The sequence below is a fragment of the Staurois parvus genome, unplaced genomic scaffold (genome assembly GCF_062004578.1).
Source record: "Staurois parvus isolate SC_StPar_1 unplaced genomic scaffold, SC_StPar_1.0 ptg001470l, whole genome shotgun sequence".
In the NCBI taxonomy this organism is placed as follows: Eukaryota; Metazoa; Chordata; class Amphibia; order Anura; family Ranidae; genus Staurois; species Staurois parvus.
In genome coordinates this window covers 87,190-107,333 of record NW_028319266.1, presented here as the reverse complement: position 1 = coordinate 107,333, position 20,144 = coordinate 87,190, and the positions used below count along the sequence as shown (strand labels likewise).

Sequence of the window (20,144 nt, the reverse complement as noted above, 5' to 3'; positions counted from 1 at the left end):
ATATTTCACAGCCTTTTGTAGAAGTGCTAATTCCTTTTTTTTATTTTTTTTATTTTTTTTTTTATTTTTTCCCCCCCGAGATCTGTGATGTGTAAGAGAAGTCGGAATAATAATGTATCTTTATATTGTAATAAGAATAGAAAGAGAAGGAATCCAATCTACCTCACAGCAGTCCAGGTTCACACGTACGGTGGGGGTAAAACTAAGTGGTTACCACCTCCCCCAAGGCAGCCGTATGGGGGTATGCCAGGGGGCGTCCCTAGGGTTGGTGTCACCCGGTGTGATAACACTCAGTGACACCCCCTCCGACGATCCCCGAAGGATGGATCGGATCTGCAGACTGGGGAGGATAATGGATCAGACTCCGATCCATTATGCTCAATCCGCAGATCCCATCCATCCTGCGGGGATCGTTGGCATGCACCCTATACGGGGTGACACCGGACCCGCTCCACGAAAAGGTAAGTTGTAAAGCAAGCCGACGATCCCCGCAGGATGGATCAGATCTGCGGACTGGGGAGCATAATGGATCTCCTGCTCCCCAGTCCTGGGCTGTTGGACCCAGGTGAAGATACCTCCATTCACACATGACCAAAACAGGACCCACAGTGAGTGTCAGTTGCTGGGCAACCATCTGCTGAGATCACAGCATTTGGCAGAGGGAAGTCTTCCGACCAGGGGTGTATGTACCACAAGGCAAACAAGGCACTTGCCTAGGGCGGCATTTTTCAGGGGGGGCAGCACCTTCCCCCAGAAGAAGAGATGAAAGAAGGGACAAGTGCGCCATGGGAACCAGGTGGGATCCGAGAGAGGCTGTGGGCTGCTTGATGGTGTATGTAGAGCCTGACTCTTGTTCCCGGGGAGCTATGAAGATGAGCGGGTGAGGGGGGTAGTCAAAGGCTCTCCTGGGTGGGGGGTGGGGGTGTTATTGGTCAATATCAGGCTCTCTTCGCGGGAAGGGGAAAGAAGGGGTGGTGTTGGTCGGTGTCCGTGGGGGCAGACGATTTTTGTGTTGGTCAGTGTCCGTGTGGGCAGACGATTGTGGTGTTGGTCGGTGTCTGTGGGGGCAGACAATTTTTGTGTTGGTCGGTGTCCGTGAGGGCAGATGATTGTGGTGTTGGTCGGTGTCCGTGGGGGCAGACGATTTTTGTGTTGGTCGGTGTCCGTGGGGGCAGACGATTGTGGTGTTGGTCGGTGTCCGTGGGGGCAGACGATTTTTGTGTTGGTCGTGTCCGTGGGGGCAGACAATTTTTGTGTTGGTCGGTGTCCGTGGGGGCAGACGATTGTGGTGTTGGTCGGTGTCCGTGGGGGCAGACAATTGTGGTGTTGGTCGGTGTCCGTGAGGGCAGACGATTGTGGTGTTGGTCGGTGTCCGTGGGGGCAGACGATTTTTGTGTTGGTCGGTGTCCATGGGGGCAGACGATTGTGGTGTTGGTCGGTGTCCGTGGGGGCAGACGATTTTTGTGTTGGTCGGTGTCCGTGGGGGCAGACGATTGTGGTGTTGGTCGGTATCCGTGGGGGCAGACGATTGTGGTGTTGGTCGGTGTCCGTGGGGGCAGACGATTGTGGTGTTGGTTGGTGTCCATGGGGGCAGACGATTGTGGTGTTGGTCGGTGTCCGTGGGGGCAGACGATTTTTGTGTTGGTCGGTATCCATGGCGGCAGACGATTGTGGTGTTGGTCGGTGTCCGTGGGGGCAGATAATTTTTGTGTTGGTCGGTGTCTGTGGGGGCAGAAGATTGTGGTGTTGGTCAGTGTCCATGTGGGCAGATGATTTTTGTGTTGCTCGGTGTCCGTGGGGGCAGACGATTGTGGTGTTGGTCGGTGTCCGTGGGGGCAGACGATTGTGGTGTTGGTCGGTGTCCGTGGGGGCAGACGATTGTGGTGTTGGTCGGTGTCCGTGGGGGGCAGATGATTTTTGTGTTGGTCGGTGTACGTGGGGGCAGACGATTGTGGTATTGGTCGGTGTCCGTGGGGCAGACCAGGGGCAGACTGACAATTCATGGGGCCCCCGTGCAATAACGGATTATGGGGCCCGTATGTCCTCGCCCACACCCAAAAAAGCCTATGAAAAAAACTATGAAAGGTACCAGGGGCATCTCATGGGGCCCCCTACTGAAAGTGCCCAAGTGCTCGAATGGTCAGTCCGCCCCTGGTTCCCATCGCTCAAATGCTGGCCTCGGGCTTCCTCCCTACTCAAAGCAAGTAGATTGCGCATAATATCCGTCGTCGCTTATTGCGCGTTCATTCTGGGTCCGCTCCATGGAAGCCAGGCACAGACGGGCCAGTAGTAGGCCATCACAGCCCATCGCCCAATATTTATTTTAGAATGGTCTTCCTTCGACTGCCTACCAAGATCCTTTGTTCTCCTCCATTCATAAGTAGGCGTCTGCCGTGCCTCGGGCAGCCTGGAGAAAAGTAACTAAGCCTATTTGTGTCAACGGTGACTTTGCTCGTGCAGTCAGAGCCCGGGCCTAGTCGCTAATTACAGCAGCGGGTCGCAATGAAGTGCCAATTGTTAAATTACCCTCACGTCAAAATAGGTTAAAGCTTGGCCGAATTCCCAGACACAAAGAAGCTATAGAAAGTAATATTTCTGAGTAATTGCGGAAAATGGTGGAAAAAATATAATAGGGAGATGGTGACACAAAGGAATTAGACGTATGAGGGTCCTAGCTTTATCAGTCAGGTTGATTGCCACCATCTGACCTTCGTGAACACCTCAACTCCCTGGGCTCAGTATACATCCAATGATAAATAGTATTCATTTAATGAGGAACTCAAAGGCACTGTTTTTTCCCACAGCTTTTGGAACCTTTCTACTCCAAATGGCCATAGTTCAGCCCCCCAGAAGTCTGAAAGACAGTAAACTGGCCCTTTGAGTAGAAAGATTGGAGACCCCTGGTCTAGATGGATCTGTGGTCACTGATGTCCTTCTGACCTTCATGAACATTTCAACTCCCTGGGAACTCAAAGCCCTGCCTGCCGTCTAGATCAGTGGTCTCCAAACTGTGGTCCTTTGCTGCTTTTATTGGCCCTTGGGGCAACATTTCTTCCTCTGAGGCCAACAATGGGGCAAAACCACCCCTCCACGGACCCCAATGAAGAGGCAAAATTCCTCCTAATGACACCAATGACCAATAACACAATTTCTCCCACTGAATCATAAAATGAGGCACTGTTTTTTCCCACTGCTTTTGGGACCTTTCTACTCCAAATGGCCATAGTTCAGCCCCCCAGAAGTCTGAAAGACAGTAAACTGGCCCTTTGATTAGAAAGTTTGGAGAACCCTGGTCTAGATGGATCTGTGGTCACTGATGTCCTTCTGACCTTCATGAACACCTCAACTCCCTGGGCCCATTATATACCCAAAGACAAATAGTATTCATTTAAAGAGAAACTCAAAGCCCTGCCTGCCATCTAGATCAGTGGTCTCCAAACTGTGGTCCTTTGCTGCTTTTAAACGGCCCTTGGGGCAACATTTCTTCCTCTGAGGCCAACAATGGGGCAAAACCATCCCTCCACTGACCCCAATGAAGAGGCATAATTCCTCCTAATGACACCAATGACCAATAACACAATTTCTCCCACTGAAACATACGAGGCACTGTTTTTTCTCACAGCTTTTGGGACCTTTCTACTCCAAATGGCCATAGTTCAGCCCCCCAGAAGTCTGAAAGACAGTAAACTGGCCCAGTGATTAGATAGTTTGGAGACCCCTGGTCTAGATGGATCTGTGGTCACTGATGTCCTTCTGACCTTCATGAACACCTCAACTCCCTGGGCTCAGTATACACCCAAAGACAAATAGTATTCATTTAAAGAGGAACTCAAGGCCCTGCCTGCCATCTAGATTAGTGGTCTCCAAACTGAGGTCCTTTGCTGCTTTTATCCGGCCCTTGGGGCAACATTTCTTCCTCTGAGACCAACAATGGGGCAAAACTACCCCTCCACTGACCTCAATGAAGAGGCACAATTCCTCTTAATGACACCAACAAATGGGCCCAATGACACCAACGAGTGGGACCAATGACGCCAATGACCAATAACACAATTCCTCCCACTGAATTATCCATAAAATTGATTTTTTCCCTTTTTTCCCATTTTTTTTCCCACTGCTATTGGGACCTTTCTACTCCAAATGGCCATAGTTCAGCTCCCAAGAAGTCTGAAAGACAGTCAGTAAACTGGCCCATTGATTAGAAATTTTGGAGACCCCTGGTCTAGATGGATCTGTGGTCACTGATGTCCTTCTGACCTTCATGAACACCTCAACTCCCTGGGCTCAGTATACACCCAAAGACAAATAGTATTCATTTAAAGAGGAACTCAAAGCCATGCCTGCCGTCTAGATCAGTGGTCTCCAAACTTAGGTCCTTTGCTGCTTTTATCCGGCCCTCTGAGACCAACAATGGGGCAAATCCACCCCTCCATTGACCCCAATGAAGAGGCACAGTTCCTACTAATGACACCAACAAATGGGCCCAATGACACCAATGAACACAATTCCTCCCACTGAAACATACAATTTTTTCTCACAGCTTTTGGGACCTTTCTACTCCAAATGGCCATAGTTCAGCCCCCCAGAAGTCTGAAAGACAGTAAACTGGCCCTTTGATTAGAAAGTTTGGAGACCCCTGGTCTAGATGGATCTGTGGTCACTGCTGTCCTTCTTTGTCTCCCTGTGAAGGGCAGACCAACTGTTCCCTATTTTCAGCACCATCTCTTCTTCTAATTAAGTTCAACTGTTGCCCTAGGCAACACAAAAATCAGCCACCCCAACCTTCCCCGTGGAGAGAGCCTGACACCAACCAACATGAACCCCCCCCCACACACACACTGTGGAGAGAGAATAACACCGACCAACATCCCCCCAAAAGAGAGAGCCTGACACTGACCAACACCCCCTCCAACCGCGGAGGGAGCATAACACCAACCAGCAACCCACCCCCCAAAGGAGAGAGCCTGACACCAACACCCCCTCCAACCGCAGAGAGCATAACACCAACCAGCAACCCACCCCCCCAAAGGAGAGAGCCTGACACCAACACCCCCTCCAACCGCAGAGAGAGCATAACACCAACCAGCAACCCACCCCTCCCAAAGGAGAGAGCCTGACACCAACACCCCCCCTCAACCGCAGAGAAGGCATAACACTAACCAGCAACCCACCCCCCCAAAGGAGAGAGCCTGACACCAACACCCCCTCCAACCGCAGAGAGAGCATAACACCAACCAGCAACCCACCCCCCAAAAGAGAGAGTCTGACACCAACACCCCCTCCAACCGCAGAGAGAGCATAACACCAACCAGCAACCCACCCCCCCAAAGGAGAGAGCCTGACACCAACACCCCCCTCCCAACCGCAGAGAAGGCATAACACCAATCAGCAACCCATCCCCCCAAAGGAGAGAGCCCGACACTGACCAACACCCCCCCCAATTGTGGAGAGAGCATAGCACTAACCAGCAACCCACCCCAAAGGAGAGAGCCTGACACCAACCAACACCATCTCCCCCCCCCACCCCGGCCAAGAGAGCATTCCACTACTACTGCCTCCCCCATACACTAACCGCCACCCCCCTCCCATCCCTGGCAAGAGAGAGAAAGAAACTCATAGACACACACCTTCACAGCTCTGGACATCCCCGGGAACGAGAGTTTTGCTCTGCATACATCATCAAGCAGCCCACAGGCTCTCTTGGCTCCCACCTGGTCCCCATGCAGCGTGTATTCCTTGTTCCAGGGGGCAGCGCTGCCCCCCTGAAAAATGCCGCCCTAGGCAAATGCCTTGTTTGCCTTGTGATAAATACACCCCTTTATGGGGGCGTGCTGAATTCATTCTACATGGAATCCCAACATGCACCTACAATGCAGCCAAATGCACCCATACTATAGAGCACCTTAAAGTGGAACTTCACCCTAAGAGATTGTTCTGCTGTATGTCCTCCTCTAACTCTTTTGACATTTTTTTTTGGGGGGGTACCTAGTTTTGGTGGGTAATCGCTCCCACTTCTGGTCGGATGTTCAGCTCCCTCCCTCCCTGCCCGCAACCTCTCGGGACCCCACATCACAGGTACCAGGAGGCCGCAGAAGCAGAACCGCTCAGTGGGAAGCTGGTGGTGAAGTCACAGCTGGCTCCCCACACTCAACATACCAGCACCACATGACCGCGCAATTGTCATTCAAAGTGTGATAGCGCTGAAAGCTGAAAATTGGCCTGGGCAGTAAGGGGGTGAAAGTGTCCGGACCAGGGGCGAACTGACCATTTGGAAACTCGAGGGCCCGGGGTCAGTAGGGGGCCCCATGAGATGCCCCTGGTACCTTTTTCATAGGGTTTTTTTGAGTTTGGGCAAGGACACAGGGGTCCCATCATCCCCTATTGCCCGGAGGCCCCATGAGTTGTCAGTCCAGCCCTGGTCCCATCATGCCTCTGCCTTTGGGAGCCATGCTTGTAACTGTCAGTTTTGCAATGCCTCATGGGACTTGTAGTTCTACAACAGCTGGAGGGGCACAGTTGCCCATCCCTGTCCTAGAGGTTGCTCATCATCAACGAAGAGGTCATTTTTGAAATGACCGGGGGCCCCATGAGTTGTCAGTTCGCCCCTGGTCCGGACTTGACAAGCGGACAAATGACAGAACGGCTCGTGTAGCGATGATATATACATTGTATCTTTTTTTTGTGACACTGAAGTCTTTTTTTTTTCCTTTAAAGAAGACAAACAAGGATTACAGTCCAAAACGCAGCGCTCGCGGGACTGCGGCCAGAGGTTTTATTTTATTTGTCAGCCTTCAACTCACTGTACAACCTCCTCGGTTTATGAAAACCTTTTTTCTTCTCGTTTTATTTTTTGAGGTTTATTATCTGCAGTTTGAAAACCACCTAAAAAGGATATCGCCGACAAGGTTCCTTCCCAGACGAGCTCAGCATGGCGGCTCCCCATTAGGAAGGACGTTGGCGCTGATAATTCGTATTCCCTGAGAGCTCGGATCCGTCTGAGCCGCCAACGTTTGACTTTGGTGTCCTCCTGCAAACATCTGATACGAGGCTCAGAGACACCAAAGGCGCAACTTCTATAGAGGCTTTCAAGAAATACTTCTCCAAAAGCTTCATTTGGGATGGAGGCAGGATCCAGGGAAGCTACCAACACAAGGACAATGCAGCTATGTACACTTTAGTTCATAATTGGTCCAATAGGATACTCCGTAGCAGATCTGTCTAGGTAACACTAGGAGATTGCTGATAAAGGCGGAGCCCCCCACATGGAAGAAAAATATATTTTAAATATATTTTAAAAATACATTCTTAATATATTCTTCCCAAGCAGGGGCGGACTGACAACTTATGGGGCCCCCAGGCAATAGGGGATCATGGGGCCCCTGTGTCCTTGTCCAAACTCAAAAAAGCCTATGAAAAAGGTACCAGGGGCATCTCATGGGGCCCCCTACTGACCCCAGGCCCTCGGGCAGTGCCCGAGTTTCCAAATGGTCAGTCCGCCCCTGTTCCCAAGTATATTAACATATATTTCAAATACTACAATTTTGGCCATAATCAATATACTTCAAAAATGTATTTCAATATATTTGTATATATAGGGCGGCACAGTGGCTTAGTGGTTAGCACGTCAGCCTTGCAGTAAATGGGTCATGGGTTTGATTCCCAACCATGGCGTCTCCTGCATGGAGTTTGCATGTTCTCCCTGTGCTTGCATGGGTTTCCTCCAGGTGCTCCGGTTTCCTCCCAAAGACATGCTGGTAGGTGAATTGGCTCCTGTCTACATTGTCCCTAGTATGTGTATGGATGAATGTGAGTTAGGGACCTTAGATTGTACACCCCTTGAGGGTCAGGGACCTTAGATTGTATGCCCCTTGAGGGTTAGGGACCTTAGATTGTACATCCCTTGAGGGTCAGGGACCTTAGATTGTACATCCCTTGAGGGTTAGGGACCTTAGATTGTACGCCCCTTGAGGGTTAGGGACCTTAGATTGTACGCCCCTTGAGGGTTAGGGACCTTAGATTGTACATCCCTTGAGGGTTAGGGACCTTAGATTGTATGCCCCTTGAGGGTTAGGGACCTTAGATTGTACGCCCCTTGAGGGTTAGGGACCTTAGATTGTATGCCCCTTGAGGGTTAGGGACCTTAGATTGTATGCCCCTTGAGGGTTAGGGACCTTAGATTGTACGCCCCTTGAGGGTTAGGGACCTTAGATTGTACGCCCCTTGAGGGTTAGGGACCTTAGATTGTACGCCCCTTGAAGGTTAGGGACCTTAGATTGTACGCCCCTTGAAGGTTAGGGACCTTAGATTGTACATCCCTTGAGGGTTAGGGACCTTAGATTGTATGCCCCTTGAAGGTTAGGGACTGATGTGAATGTACAATATATATGTAAAGTGCGGCGTAAATTGACTGCGATATATAAGTACCTGAAATAAATAAATACATTTGTGAATATATGATTAAAAATATATTCAGAAACAGGGGCGGACTGACAACTCATGGGGCCCCTGGGCAATAGGGGATCATGGGGCCCCTGTGTCCTTGCCCAAACTCAAAAAAAGCCTATGATAAAGGTACCAGGGGCATCTCATGGGGCCCCCTACTGACCCCGGGCCCTCAGGCAATGCCCGAGTTTCCAAATGGTCAGTCCGCCCCTGTTCAGAAAGCATGCTGAAATATATTTCAAAGTGTCATTTGGAACGCATTTACAAGTATATTTAAAAATCTACGTTTAAGTGCATTTTTTTTAGATGTTCAAAAATATCTGGAAAATATATTTAAAAAAATATATTTTTAAATATATGCCTTTGGAAAATATATGTTTCATTTACATTTTTGGAATACATGTTAAAATATCTTCGTGTAGGCCAAGGTCACAGCTTTATATTTCTTGCACGATTCTCCCATCATTGATTCAAAGTTCGTTCGTTTTTCAAAACATTTCCAACAAACAAGCCTAATCACTCAAATTCGATGGTCACACGAAAATGAGCTTTTTCTTTGACCCACTAATGGTGAGAAATTCGAACAAAAATTCCTAGAAAAGATTTTCGAAAGAAAATTCTTTCGGGATTCGGCCCGTGTGTGGCCGGCTTTACTCTCCAACCAAAGCTCTTTTTTGGTAGAGAGGCCCGCAGAAATGATAAACTCTACCTGAAGCTAACAAATCATTTTGGCCGGACTAGTCGAGTGTTTCTCAATCTTTCTAATGTGGAGGAACCCTTGAAACAGCTTTCCAGTCTTGGTGAACCCCTATTGATAATTGTACAGTATCTGCAGTTCTCGGGACAGTAGGCAGGGGCGGACTGACCATTGGGGAACTCGGGCACTGCCCGAGGGCCCGGGGTCAGTAGGGGGCCCCATGAGATGTCCCTGGTACCTTTCATAGGCTTTTTTGGGTGTGATTTGAGTGTGGGCGAGGACACAGGGGCCCCATGATCCCATATTGCCCAGGGGCCCCATTAGTTGTCAGTCCGCCCCTGACAGTAGGTGATGGTCAATGGGAAGCAAGGCATTTCATCCCGAAGAATAGGTGCAGGTACCCCCCCTCCCCCACCATCATCCCTTGTCTCTGCCCCTACCCACCTCCAAGGACTGTCCTTTGGTTCCACCCCCTACCAGCAATAACAGATCCACCAGGATCAACAGATACACCCCCCCTCCAGCGTTCAGAACAATAGACCCCAACCAGCAATAACAGATCCACCAGGATCAACAGATCCCCCGCAGTCAGAACAATAGATCCCTCCTTCAACAGTAGATCCCCCTCAGCAACATAAGACATCCCCTCTCCCTGGCACCAATAGATTCCTCACCAGCAACAATAAACCTCCACAGCATCAATACACCCTTCAGCAATAATAGATTCCCCAGCAACAATAGATCCCCAAACAACCAGGATCAATGGACACCCCCCAGGCCCCCCCCTCCCCACAGTATCTGCAGTTCATGGTACATTAGGTGATGGTCAATGAAAAGCAAGGCTTTTCATCACGGAGAATAGGTGCAGGTACTCCCCCCCCCCCCACCGTCATCCCTTGTCTCTGCCCCTGCCCACCTCCAAGAACTGTCCTTTGGTTCCACCCCCTACCCTCCCCCCTCCCCGTACCCCTTTAGAGAATGCAGAACCAAGTGTCAGTCTGTGGCTAAGAAATTTGTAAAGAAAAGCAGTAAATACATTCCTTTTAGTAACAATACACCCCCCAGCAACAATAGATCACCACAAGAACAAGAGAACCCTTCCAGCAACAGTAGATGCCCCCAACAATAGATGCCCCCAGCAACAATAGACCCCCTCAACAAAATACCACTCCAGCAATAACAGATCCACCAGGGTCCACCGGCCCTTCCCCCAGCAGTCAGAACAATAGACCCCTCCCTCAACAGTAGATCCCCCTCATAAGACATCAGCCCTCCTAAGCACCAATAGGTTCCTCACCAGGAACAATAAACCTCTGCAGCATCAATACACCCCCCAACAATAATAGTTCCCCCAGCAACAATAGATCCCCAAGCAGCCAGGATCAATGGACACCCCCCAGCACCCCTTTTACATACATTCAGTGCTGGAGGTGCCGGAACTGCAATCTCCCATGTGCCCAGTGAAGAAAAGCTCTGGTGGAAAGTATCCCCCCCTTAAACTTAGTGAAACATTGTTAGTGATTACTTATGTAAGAGGAATTATTTGCCCAAGGAAGCCCTAGAACCCTGGAGGAGAGAGGCTGAGGTGGGTAATCTGTCATTTTTAAAATTTCCATAAACATTAGACAAAAAAACTTATTCATACCTTAAAGTGTTACTAGACCCCGGACCCTGCATTCACTATATTCGCTCTCCCCGGACCCCGCATTCACTATATCCGCTCTCCCCGGACCCCGCATTCACTATATCCGCTCTCCCCGGACCCCGCATTCACTATATCCGCTCTCCCCGGACCCCGCATTCACTATATCCGCTCTCCCCGGACCCCGCATTCACTATATCCGCTCTCCCCGGACCCCGCATTCACTATATCCGCTCTCCCCGGACCCCGCATTCACTATATCCCCTCTCCCCGGACCCCGCATTCACTATATCCGCTCTCCCCGGACCCCGCATTCACTATATCCGCTCTCCCCGGACCCCGCATTCACTATATCCGCTCTCCCCGGACCCCGCATTCACTATATCCGCTCTCCCCGGACCCCGCATTCACTATATCCGCTCTCCCCGGACCCCGCATTCACTATATCCGCTCCCCCCGGACCCCGCATTCACTATATCCGGTCTCCCCGGACCCCGCATTCACTATATCCGCTCTCCCCGGACCCCGCATTCACTATATCCCCTCTCCCCGGACCCCGCATTCACTATATCCCCTCTCCCCGGACCCCGCATTCACTATATCCCCTCTCCCCGGACCCCGCATTCACTATATCCCCTCTCCCCGGACCCCGCATTCACTATATCCCCTCTCCCCGGACCCCGCATTCACTATATCCGCTCTCCCCGGACCCCGCATTCACTATATCCGCTCTCCCCGGACCCCGCATTCACTATATCCGCTCTCCCCGGACCCCGCATTCACTATATCCGCTCTCCCCGGACCCCGCATTCACTATATCCGCTCTCCCCGGACCCCGCATTCACTATATCCGCTCTCCCCGGACCCCGCATTCACTATATCCGCTCTCCCAGGACCCCGCATTCACTATATCCGCTCTCCCCGGACCCCCCATTCACTATATCCGCTCTCCCCGGACCCCGCATTCACTATATCCGCTCTCCCCGGACCCCGCATTCACTATATCCGCTCTCCCCGGACCCCGCATTCACTATATCCGCTCTCCCCGGACCCCGCATTCACTATATCCGCTCTCCCCGGACCCCGCATTCACTATATCCTCTCTCCCCGGACCCTGCATTCACTATATCCGCTCTCCCCGGACCCCGCATTCACTATATCCGCTCTCCCCGGCCCCCGCATTCACTATATCCGCTCTCCCCGGACCCTGCATTCACTATATCCGCTCTCCCCGGACCCCGCATTCACTATATCCGGTCTCCCCGGACCCCGCATTCACTATATCTGCTCTCCCCGGACCCTGCATTCACTATATCTGCTCTCCCTGGATCCCGCATTCCCTATATCCGCTCTCCCCGGATCCCGCATTCACTTTATCTGCTCTCCCTGGATCCCGCATTCACTATATCCGCTCTCCCCGGATCCCGCATTCACTATATCCGCTCTCCCCGGATCCCGCATTCACTATATCTGGTCTCCCCGGACCCTGCATTCACTATATCCACTCTCCCCGGACCCCGCATTCACTATATCTGGTCTCACCGGACCCCGCATTCACTATATCTGCTCTCCCCAGACCCCGCATTCACTATATCCACTCTCCCCGGACCCCGCATTCACTATATCCGCTCTCCCCGGACCCCGCATTCACTATATCCGCTCTCCCCGGACCCCGCATTCACTATATCCGCTCTCCCCGGACTCCGCATTCACTATATCTGGTCTCACCGGACCCTGCATTCACTATATCCGCTCTCCCCGGACCCCGCATTCACTATATCCGCTCTCCCCGGACCCCGCATTCACTATATCCGCTCTCCCCGGACTCCGCATTCACTATATCTGGTCTCACCGGACCCCGCATTCACTATATCCGCTCTCCCCGGACCCTGCAGTCCCTATATCTGGTCTCCCACAGTATTCAGAACATGAAAGTGCAATTACTTTAGTAAATATAAACTGCTAAATACCTTTTCTCATCAGCAGTATATAGCAGTGTTGTGACTTCAGTGTCCAGCAAAGCATTGGTTAAAGCTTTTAGGAGGAGTTTTCATTCTACTCCAAGAGGATACAGAACCCCTGACCTCTGTCTGGACAGTGCTGATTGGCCCTGTGCTGATCACATGCACTCTCCCAAGAAAAAAAAACAAAACCTCTCTAGCAATACACACCAAACGGAGCATGTGCAAAACAAATCCAAACCTATGTTTTATCAGGAGATATTTAGAGGACAATGGAAGAAGGGGAGGATCAGAGAAGACAGGATCAAACAGCTTTTTTTTTTTACACAATGCACAGAAATAACCCCTTAGGTTCCACAGTGAGTATAGCAAGCATGCTTTACTGCACGAAAACTGTGAAAAAGTGAAACTTTAAATCTACAACTTTGAAAGGCAGGAACCCAGTGACTTACTTGTTGCAGTCGACGTGAAGCAAGATATGAGAGGCGCTGACTGTCAAAGCCACTTTGTGCCACTGTCCATCCGCCAGACGGTAGGGGAAAGCTTCTGTCCTTGACTTTCCATTATATCTGTAGTGGTATCTGATTTCATCCCTCAAACCGCTGCTCTCCAGTTCAAAGAAGCTGCAAAAGACAACAGAAAGGGGTGAGTCAGCGAGCCAAGCTGTCCGAAGCGAGGCGGAAAGTGCACCAAGGAAGGACTGCTAAGATGAAGCCATCTGCTCTCAGGAGGTGAACACATGCTCTTGAAGGATGGCCATGGACAAGAGGAAACAAGAGCTTCTACGGGAAGCGGGGTCGCATTTTTCCTTTTCAACAGACAGATGGAGAGAACCAGAGATACAGATAGACAAATATAGCTACATTGTTACTCAGCCTGAAAAAAAAGTCCATCGAGTTCAACTCATCGAAAAATAAAGAGAAGAGCCCTATACCCACAGCTGATCCAGAGGAGGGCAAAAATAAAAACCATTAAAGCATGAACAATCCACTGCGCAAGGAGGAAAAATACTTTCTTGATACCCTAAGGCAGGGGTGTCAAACTGGCGGCCCTCCAGCTGTTGCCAAACTACAAGTCCCATCATGCCTCTGCCTTTGGGAGTCATGCTTGTACTTGTCAATCACTGTGCGCAGTCAGCCACCCCTTCATGCCTCCTATTGGCCATTTCGGCTCACACCCAGGGGCGGACTGACAACTCATCGGGCCCCCAGGCAATACGGGATCATGGGGCCCCTGTGTCCTTGCCTACACTCAAACCACACCCAAAAAAGCCTATGAAATGTACCAGGGGCATTACCTGGGGCCCCCTACTGACCCAAGGCCCTCGGGCAGCGCCCCAGTTCCCAAATGGTCAGTCCGCCCCTAGTCACACCCCTCACCTTGTAGTCCTCACAGCTGCGGACATGCCGAGGATCAGATCCGGGCCGGTGTGATTATTACAACCCGAGGAGACTGGAAGCACCAGGGCATGTGAAGGACATCGGCGGGGACAGGTGACAACACACTGAGCGAGCTGTATAATGAGGAAGATAGAGGTACTGCTGCCCACGGATGGTTCAGAGGGGGAAGTCCAGACCAGGCTGTGCATACCTTTAAGAGGATCTTCAGCTGTCCTATTGAGAGTTTATGTTCTCTAATGCGTGATTATATTGCGCATCTGGTGAGTGCGCAATTCTTCTATTACCTGACACATCACCATATGATTGGATATAGAAAGTGGATCACCATACCCTGAGATCATATTACTGGATCTTCACTTTCCTTTTGGACATTGTCACTATACTCAGCGCCATTAGTCACCTTGAGTGACAGTATATATATAATTTTCACTTTGTCACTTTATGGACTCATATATGTCATGATTTATGTCACTTTATATGCACTTATATCACTTTACATACTACTTTGATACAGTGATATATTTATTTCTGCTGGTTTATATGCATTTTATAATTGCCTTTGCACCTTTTGACTTATTGCCCTTTATTTGACATTTGATATTTTGATCTCAGCGATGCACCTGCCTTTTATATTAATGCCTCATGGAACTTGTAGTTTGGCAACAGCTGGAGGGCCGCCAGTTCGACACCCGTGCCCTAAGGCAATTGGATGCATCCAAAAGCCAGCCATAGATGGTTCGAATCTTGGTCAGTTGATGAGATTTGAACTACTTATGGGCAGACTGACTGTACCCAAGTAAATCCTTCTAATGACTTGGCTACAACCATCATATCTGATTTTTACCGGGACGACTCCCCGCCGGGAGAACACAATAGCTCCACGGGAGGGAGGCAGTGTTGATTGGGAAACCGAGCGCATCCAGGCACATCCAGTCTTTGGGATGTAGGAGCGCTGACCCGTATGGAGATAAGTTATAGCATGATGGCTGGTTTGTGGTCCTAGAGCAGAGGTGGGCAACTGTGGCCCTCCAGCTGTTGGTGAACTACAAGCCCCATCCAGGGGTGGACTGACCATTTGGAAACTCGGGCACTGCCCGAGAGCCCGGGGTCAGTAGGGGGCCCCATGAGATGCCCCTGGTACCTTTTTCATAGGCTTTTTTGAGTTTGGGCAACGACACAGGGGCCCCATGATCCCCTATTGCCCGGGGGCCCCATGAGTTGTCAGTCCGCCCCTGGTCCCATCATGCCTCTGCCTTTGGGAGTCATGCTTGTAACTGTCAGTTTTGCAATGCCTCATGGAGGGTCACAGTTGCCCACCCCTGTCCTAGAGGTTGCTCATCATCAACGAAGAGGTCATTTTTGAAAGGATGGGAGCGCCACACCAGCCTGTATAGTCCTTTGAAAGATTTTATTTTGCAACATTCAACCCGTTTTGGGTGCTTTGCCAATCTAGGTGCCTGTGTGCAGGGGCGTATTTACCACACGGCAAACAAGGCACTTGCCTAGGGCACCATTTTTCAGGGGGGCAGCACCTCCCCCCAGAAGAAGGGATGAAAGAAGGGATATGTGTGCCACAGGAGCCAGGTGGGATCTGAGAGAGGCTGCAGGCTGTTTGATGGTGTATGTAGAGCCCAGGGGCGGACTGACAACTCATGGGGCCCCCGGGCAATAGGGGATCATGGGGCCCCTGTGTTCTTGCACAAACTCAAAAAAGCCTATGAAAAAGGTACCAGGGGCATCTCATGGGGCCCCCTACTGACCCCGGACCCCATGAGATACAATGTATATATCATCGCCACACGAGCCGTTCTGTCATTTGTCCGCTTGTCAAGTCTGGACCAGGGGCGGACTGACAACTCATGGGGCCCCCGGTCATTTCAAAAATGACCTCTTCGTTGATGATGAGCAACCTCTAGGACAGGGGTGGGCAACTGTGGCCCTCCAGCTGTTGTAGAACTACAAGTCCCATGAGGCATTGCAAAACTGACAGTTACAAGCATGACTACCAAAGGCAGAGGCATGATGGGACCAGGGCTGGACTGACAACTCATGGGGCCCCCGGGCAATAGGGGATCATGGGGCCCCTGTGTCCTTGCCCAAACTCAAAAAAACCCTATGAAAAAGGTACCAGGGGCATCTCATGGGGCCCCCTACTGACCCCGGGCCCTCGGACACTGCCCGAGTTTCCAAACGGTCATTCCGCCCCTGGTAGAGCTTGACACTCATTCCCAGGGATGTGCTGAGCACGATGGCTGTCGCCAAATAAAACCATCCAAAGGACAATACAAGCTGGTGTGGTGCGCTCCTCCTGTCACAATTTAGGGTGTTAAAGGTGGCACCCCTCAGGTATGACACTCTGCAATCAATCTAGGGCACTTACAACCTTACAGTGAAACCAAAAAACACCCAAAACACCAGTAGAACAGAATGTACAGCAAACATAAAGATATAAGTGACCCAAAAACTCAGTGACAAAATACCTAACAACCTGACAGACTAACAGAAAGCCTAACTAGCTCTATACAATATATAGATATCGGGAACACAGAAAAGCAAGGTAAAACTGGAGGTGCAAGGAGCAGATGGGAAGGGGGAACCAAAACTGGGGGAGAAGGTACAAGGCAGCAGGGGTACGGGTACATGGCATAAACAAAATCAGGAGCAGGAACAGGATAAACAGCTAACAGTATCTGGCAGCAAAGCAAAACTTTAAATACCCTCCCAGCAGCCAGCATCGGGTGGAAACTGATTACTGGGATCTGCTGGCTGCTGGGAGACACCAGCTGGTGGAAACCAAAACTACATCCTTCTGCTCTGGGAAGCACAGCGCCACCAGCAGGTGATCCAGGTCCTTACACAGTCATTAAAGTGGAAGAAAAGCCTAAGCCTAACTATTCTTAAAATGTTCCCTCCCCCTACCTATCCTGCCTAATCTGTATACAGAAAATGTGTACTTACCTATTTTGAATCCTCTCCAGTCCGGGACATGATCCTGCAGCTCCAGCTCCACTATGTCAGAGTCTGCTGATGGGGAGAGGAGGGAGCACAGACAATGGCAGGGCCATGGGTGATGTCATGATGTCATCTGGCAGCAAAGCAAAACATTTGAGCCAGAGGGAAATATAGAAGAGGAACTAAATACTCTCCCAGCAGCCAGCATCAGGTGGAAACTGATTACTAGAATCTGCTGGCTGCTGGGAGACACCAGCTGGTGAACACCAGAACTACAGCCTTCCGCTCTGGGAAGCACAGTGCCACCAGCAGGTGATCCAGGTCCTGACACAGCCATTAAAGTGGAAGAAAAGGCTACGTCTAACACATCTTAAAATGTTCCCTCCCCCTTCCGCCTACCTAACGTGCCTAACCTGTATACAGAAAATGTGTACTTACCTATTTTGAATCCTCTCCAGTCCGGTCACATGATCCTGTAGCTCCACTATGTCAGAAACTGCTGATGGGGAGAGGAGGCAGCGCAGACAATGGCAGGGCCATGGGTGATGTCATGATGTCATCTGGCAGCAAAGCAAAACACTTGAGCCAGAGAGAAAAATAGAGGAGGAAGTAAATACCCTCCCAGCAGCCAGCATCAGGTGGAAACTGATTACTGGGATCTGCTGGTTGCTGGGAGACACCTGCTGGGGAACACCAGAACTACAGCCTTCCGCTCTGGGAAGCGCAGTGCCACCAGCAGGTGATCCAGGTCCTGACACAGCCATTAAAGTGGAAGAAAAGCCTACGTCTAACACATCTTAAAATGTTCCCTCCCCCTTCCACCTACCTATCCTGCCTAACCTGTATACAGAACGTGTGTACTTACCTATTTTGAATCCTCTCCAGTCCGGTCACATGATCCTGCAGCTCCAGCCTCACTATGTGAGAGACTGCTGCAGGGGAGAGGAGGGAGCACAGACAATGGCAGGGCCCTGTGTGATGTCATGAAAAATAGGTAAGTACACTCATCTTTGTCATAGGTGGGGGGGGGGGGATTTTTACTCTATTTTTAAAAATAGTTAGATTTGGGCTTTTCTTCCACTTAAAATCTGAAGTTTGATCAACTTAAATTAACAGGATAATGAAATTTTTCAACCTTTCTGTTTTTATTACATACCTTATTTTAGACTTAGTGATGTCATCACTGGGTCTCAGTGCTTCTCTGTGCAATGCAGGCAAATCATGGGTGGTGGGAAGGGCCAGTAGGGGGTTGTACCTGTAGGTATATCACAGCACCCTGCCTCCTCTCAAGAGCCCTCAGTCCTGATGCAAGCAATGGGTTGGCTCTTGGGAGGAGTTATGCAAATATCAAAATGCATTGATGAGTGGATATCGGAGGAGGAGTGAGTGGGTGTTCCTATGTGCATGCAGACCACCCTAGGTAACGCCCACATGTGATGCTCTATGAAGAACAAAGATCCCAAGAATGAAAGGGGCGGGCCTAGGGCAGACTGGAGAGGAAAGGGCTGGATGATGTTGGACATCCTCCAGCCAGGAAATAAGACGGGGCTCTACCTGATTGGCTGCAGCTTCTAATGCACATTGTGAGACGCTCCCAGTGTGCAGTGATATCAGAGGAAGCCATTTCAGTCCAGGGGAGGAGCCGGTACACCTGTGCATGCCTGGAGGGGAGGAGCTGGTACACCTGTGCAAGACTGAAGGGGAGGAGCCGGTACACCTGTGCAAGACTGAAGGGGAGGAGCCAATACACCTGTGGAAGACCGAAGGGGAGGAGCCAGTACACCTGTGCAAGACTGAAGGGGAGGAGCCGGTACACCTGTGCAAGACTGAAGGGGAGGAGCCGGTACACCTCTGCAAGAATGAAGGGGAGGAGCCGGTACACCTGTGCAAGACTGAGGGGGAGGAGCTGGTACACCTGTTCAAGAATGAAGGGGAGGAGCTGGTACAACTTTGCAAGACTGAAGGGGAGGAGCCGGTACACCTGTGCAAGACTGAAGGGGAGGAGCCGGTACACCTGTGCAAGACTGAAGGGGAGGAGCCAGTACACCTGTGCAAGACTGAAGGGGAGGAGCTGATACAACTGTGCAAGACTGAAGGGGAGGAGCTGGTACACCTGTGCAAGACTGAAGGGGAGGAGCCGGTACACCTGTGCAAGACTGGAAGGGAGGAGCCATTACACCTGTGGAAGACTAAAGGGGAGGAGCCAGTTCACCTGTGCAAGACTAAAGGGGAGGAGCCGGTACACCTGTGCAAGACTGAAGGGGAGGAGCCGATACACCTGTGCAAGACTGAAGGGGAGGAGCCGGTACAACTGTGCAAAACTGGAAGGGAGGAGCCATTACACCTGTGGAAGACTAAAGGGGAGGAGCCAGTTCACCTGTGCAAGACTAAAGGGGAGGAGCCGGTACACCTGTGCAAGACTGAAGGGGAGGATCTGGAGGTCATATTTAAGTAGCTCTACCTGAACTATAATCTTTAGCGGAGACTATGTGACCAATCCGCTGGCGCAGATCATGTGACCAATCCGCTGGCACAGATCATGTGACCAATCCGCTGGCACAGATCATGTGACCAATCCGCCGGCACAGATCATGTGACCAGGGGCTGCCATATTCAACAAAAAGAATGTCTTTTAGCTGAATAACATCAGATAATAAAGTAAAAGGGTAAATAATGAAATGAAAGCCTTTAGATTTCCACTTGTGGCGGTCTTGTTAGGAACACGGCGCGACGTTCCAGCCGCGGCGCCGCCTCGCAATTCCCCGCCGCAGAATTTAAATAGTTTATCTTCTTCTTCCAGGACGTGTTTGATTTTTGCACAGCCCGGCCAAGAGTCGGCGCCGTACTGGCGGTCTTTGTTAGCCAATAATTTACAAGTGATTTCCCCGAGGCGCGCGGGCACAAATGTCGCCGGCATCCATCAAAGTGTCGGGCGAACTTACTGCTCACAAGCTTCTCTGCGGCCTGTGACATTTTACCGCCCCGGCAAAGCGTGAATCCTCGGCACAGCTGTGACACCGCGCAGCCGCTGCAAAAACGGGGAAACGGCT

The 20,144-nt window shown here is 50.8% G+C and overlaps 1 protein-coding gene across 1 annotated transcript in view; it reads right to left on the bottom strand.

Moving 5' to 3' along the window:
• NELL1 (neural EGFL like 1) overlaps positions 1 to 20,144 on the bottom strand; it is an 846,265-nt gene that overhangs the window by 780,580 nt on the left and 45,541 nt on the right. Inside the window, exon 2 of the mRNA XM_089662420.1 lies at positions 13,195 to 13,365. Within this exon, the coding sequence (XP_089518546.1) occupies positions 13,195 to 13,365 (171 nt within the window). The remainder of the gene's footprint in view (positions 1 to 13,194; positions 13,366 to 20,144) is intronic.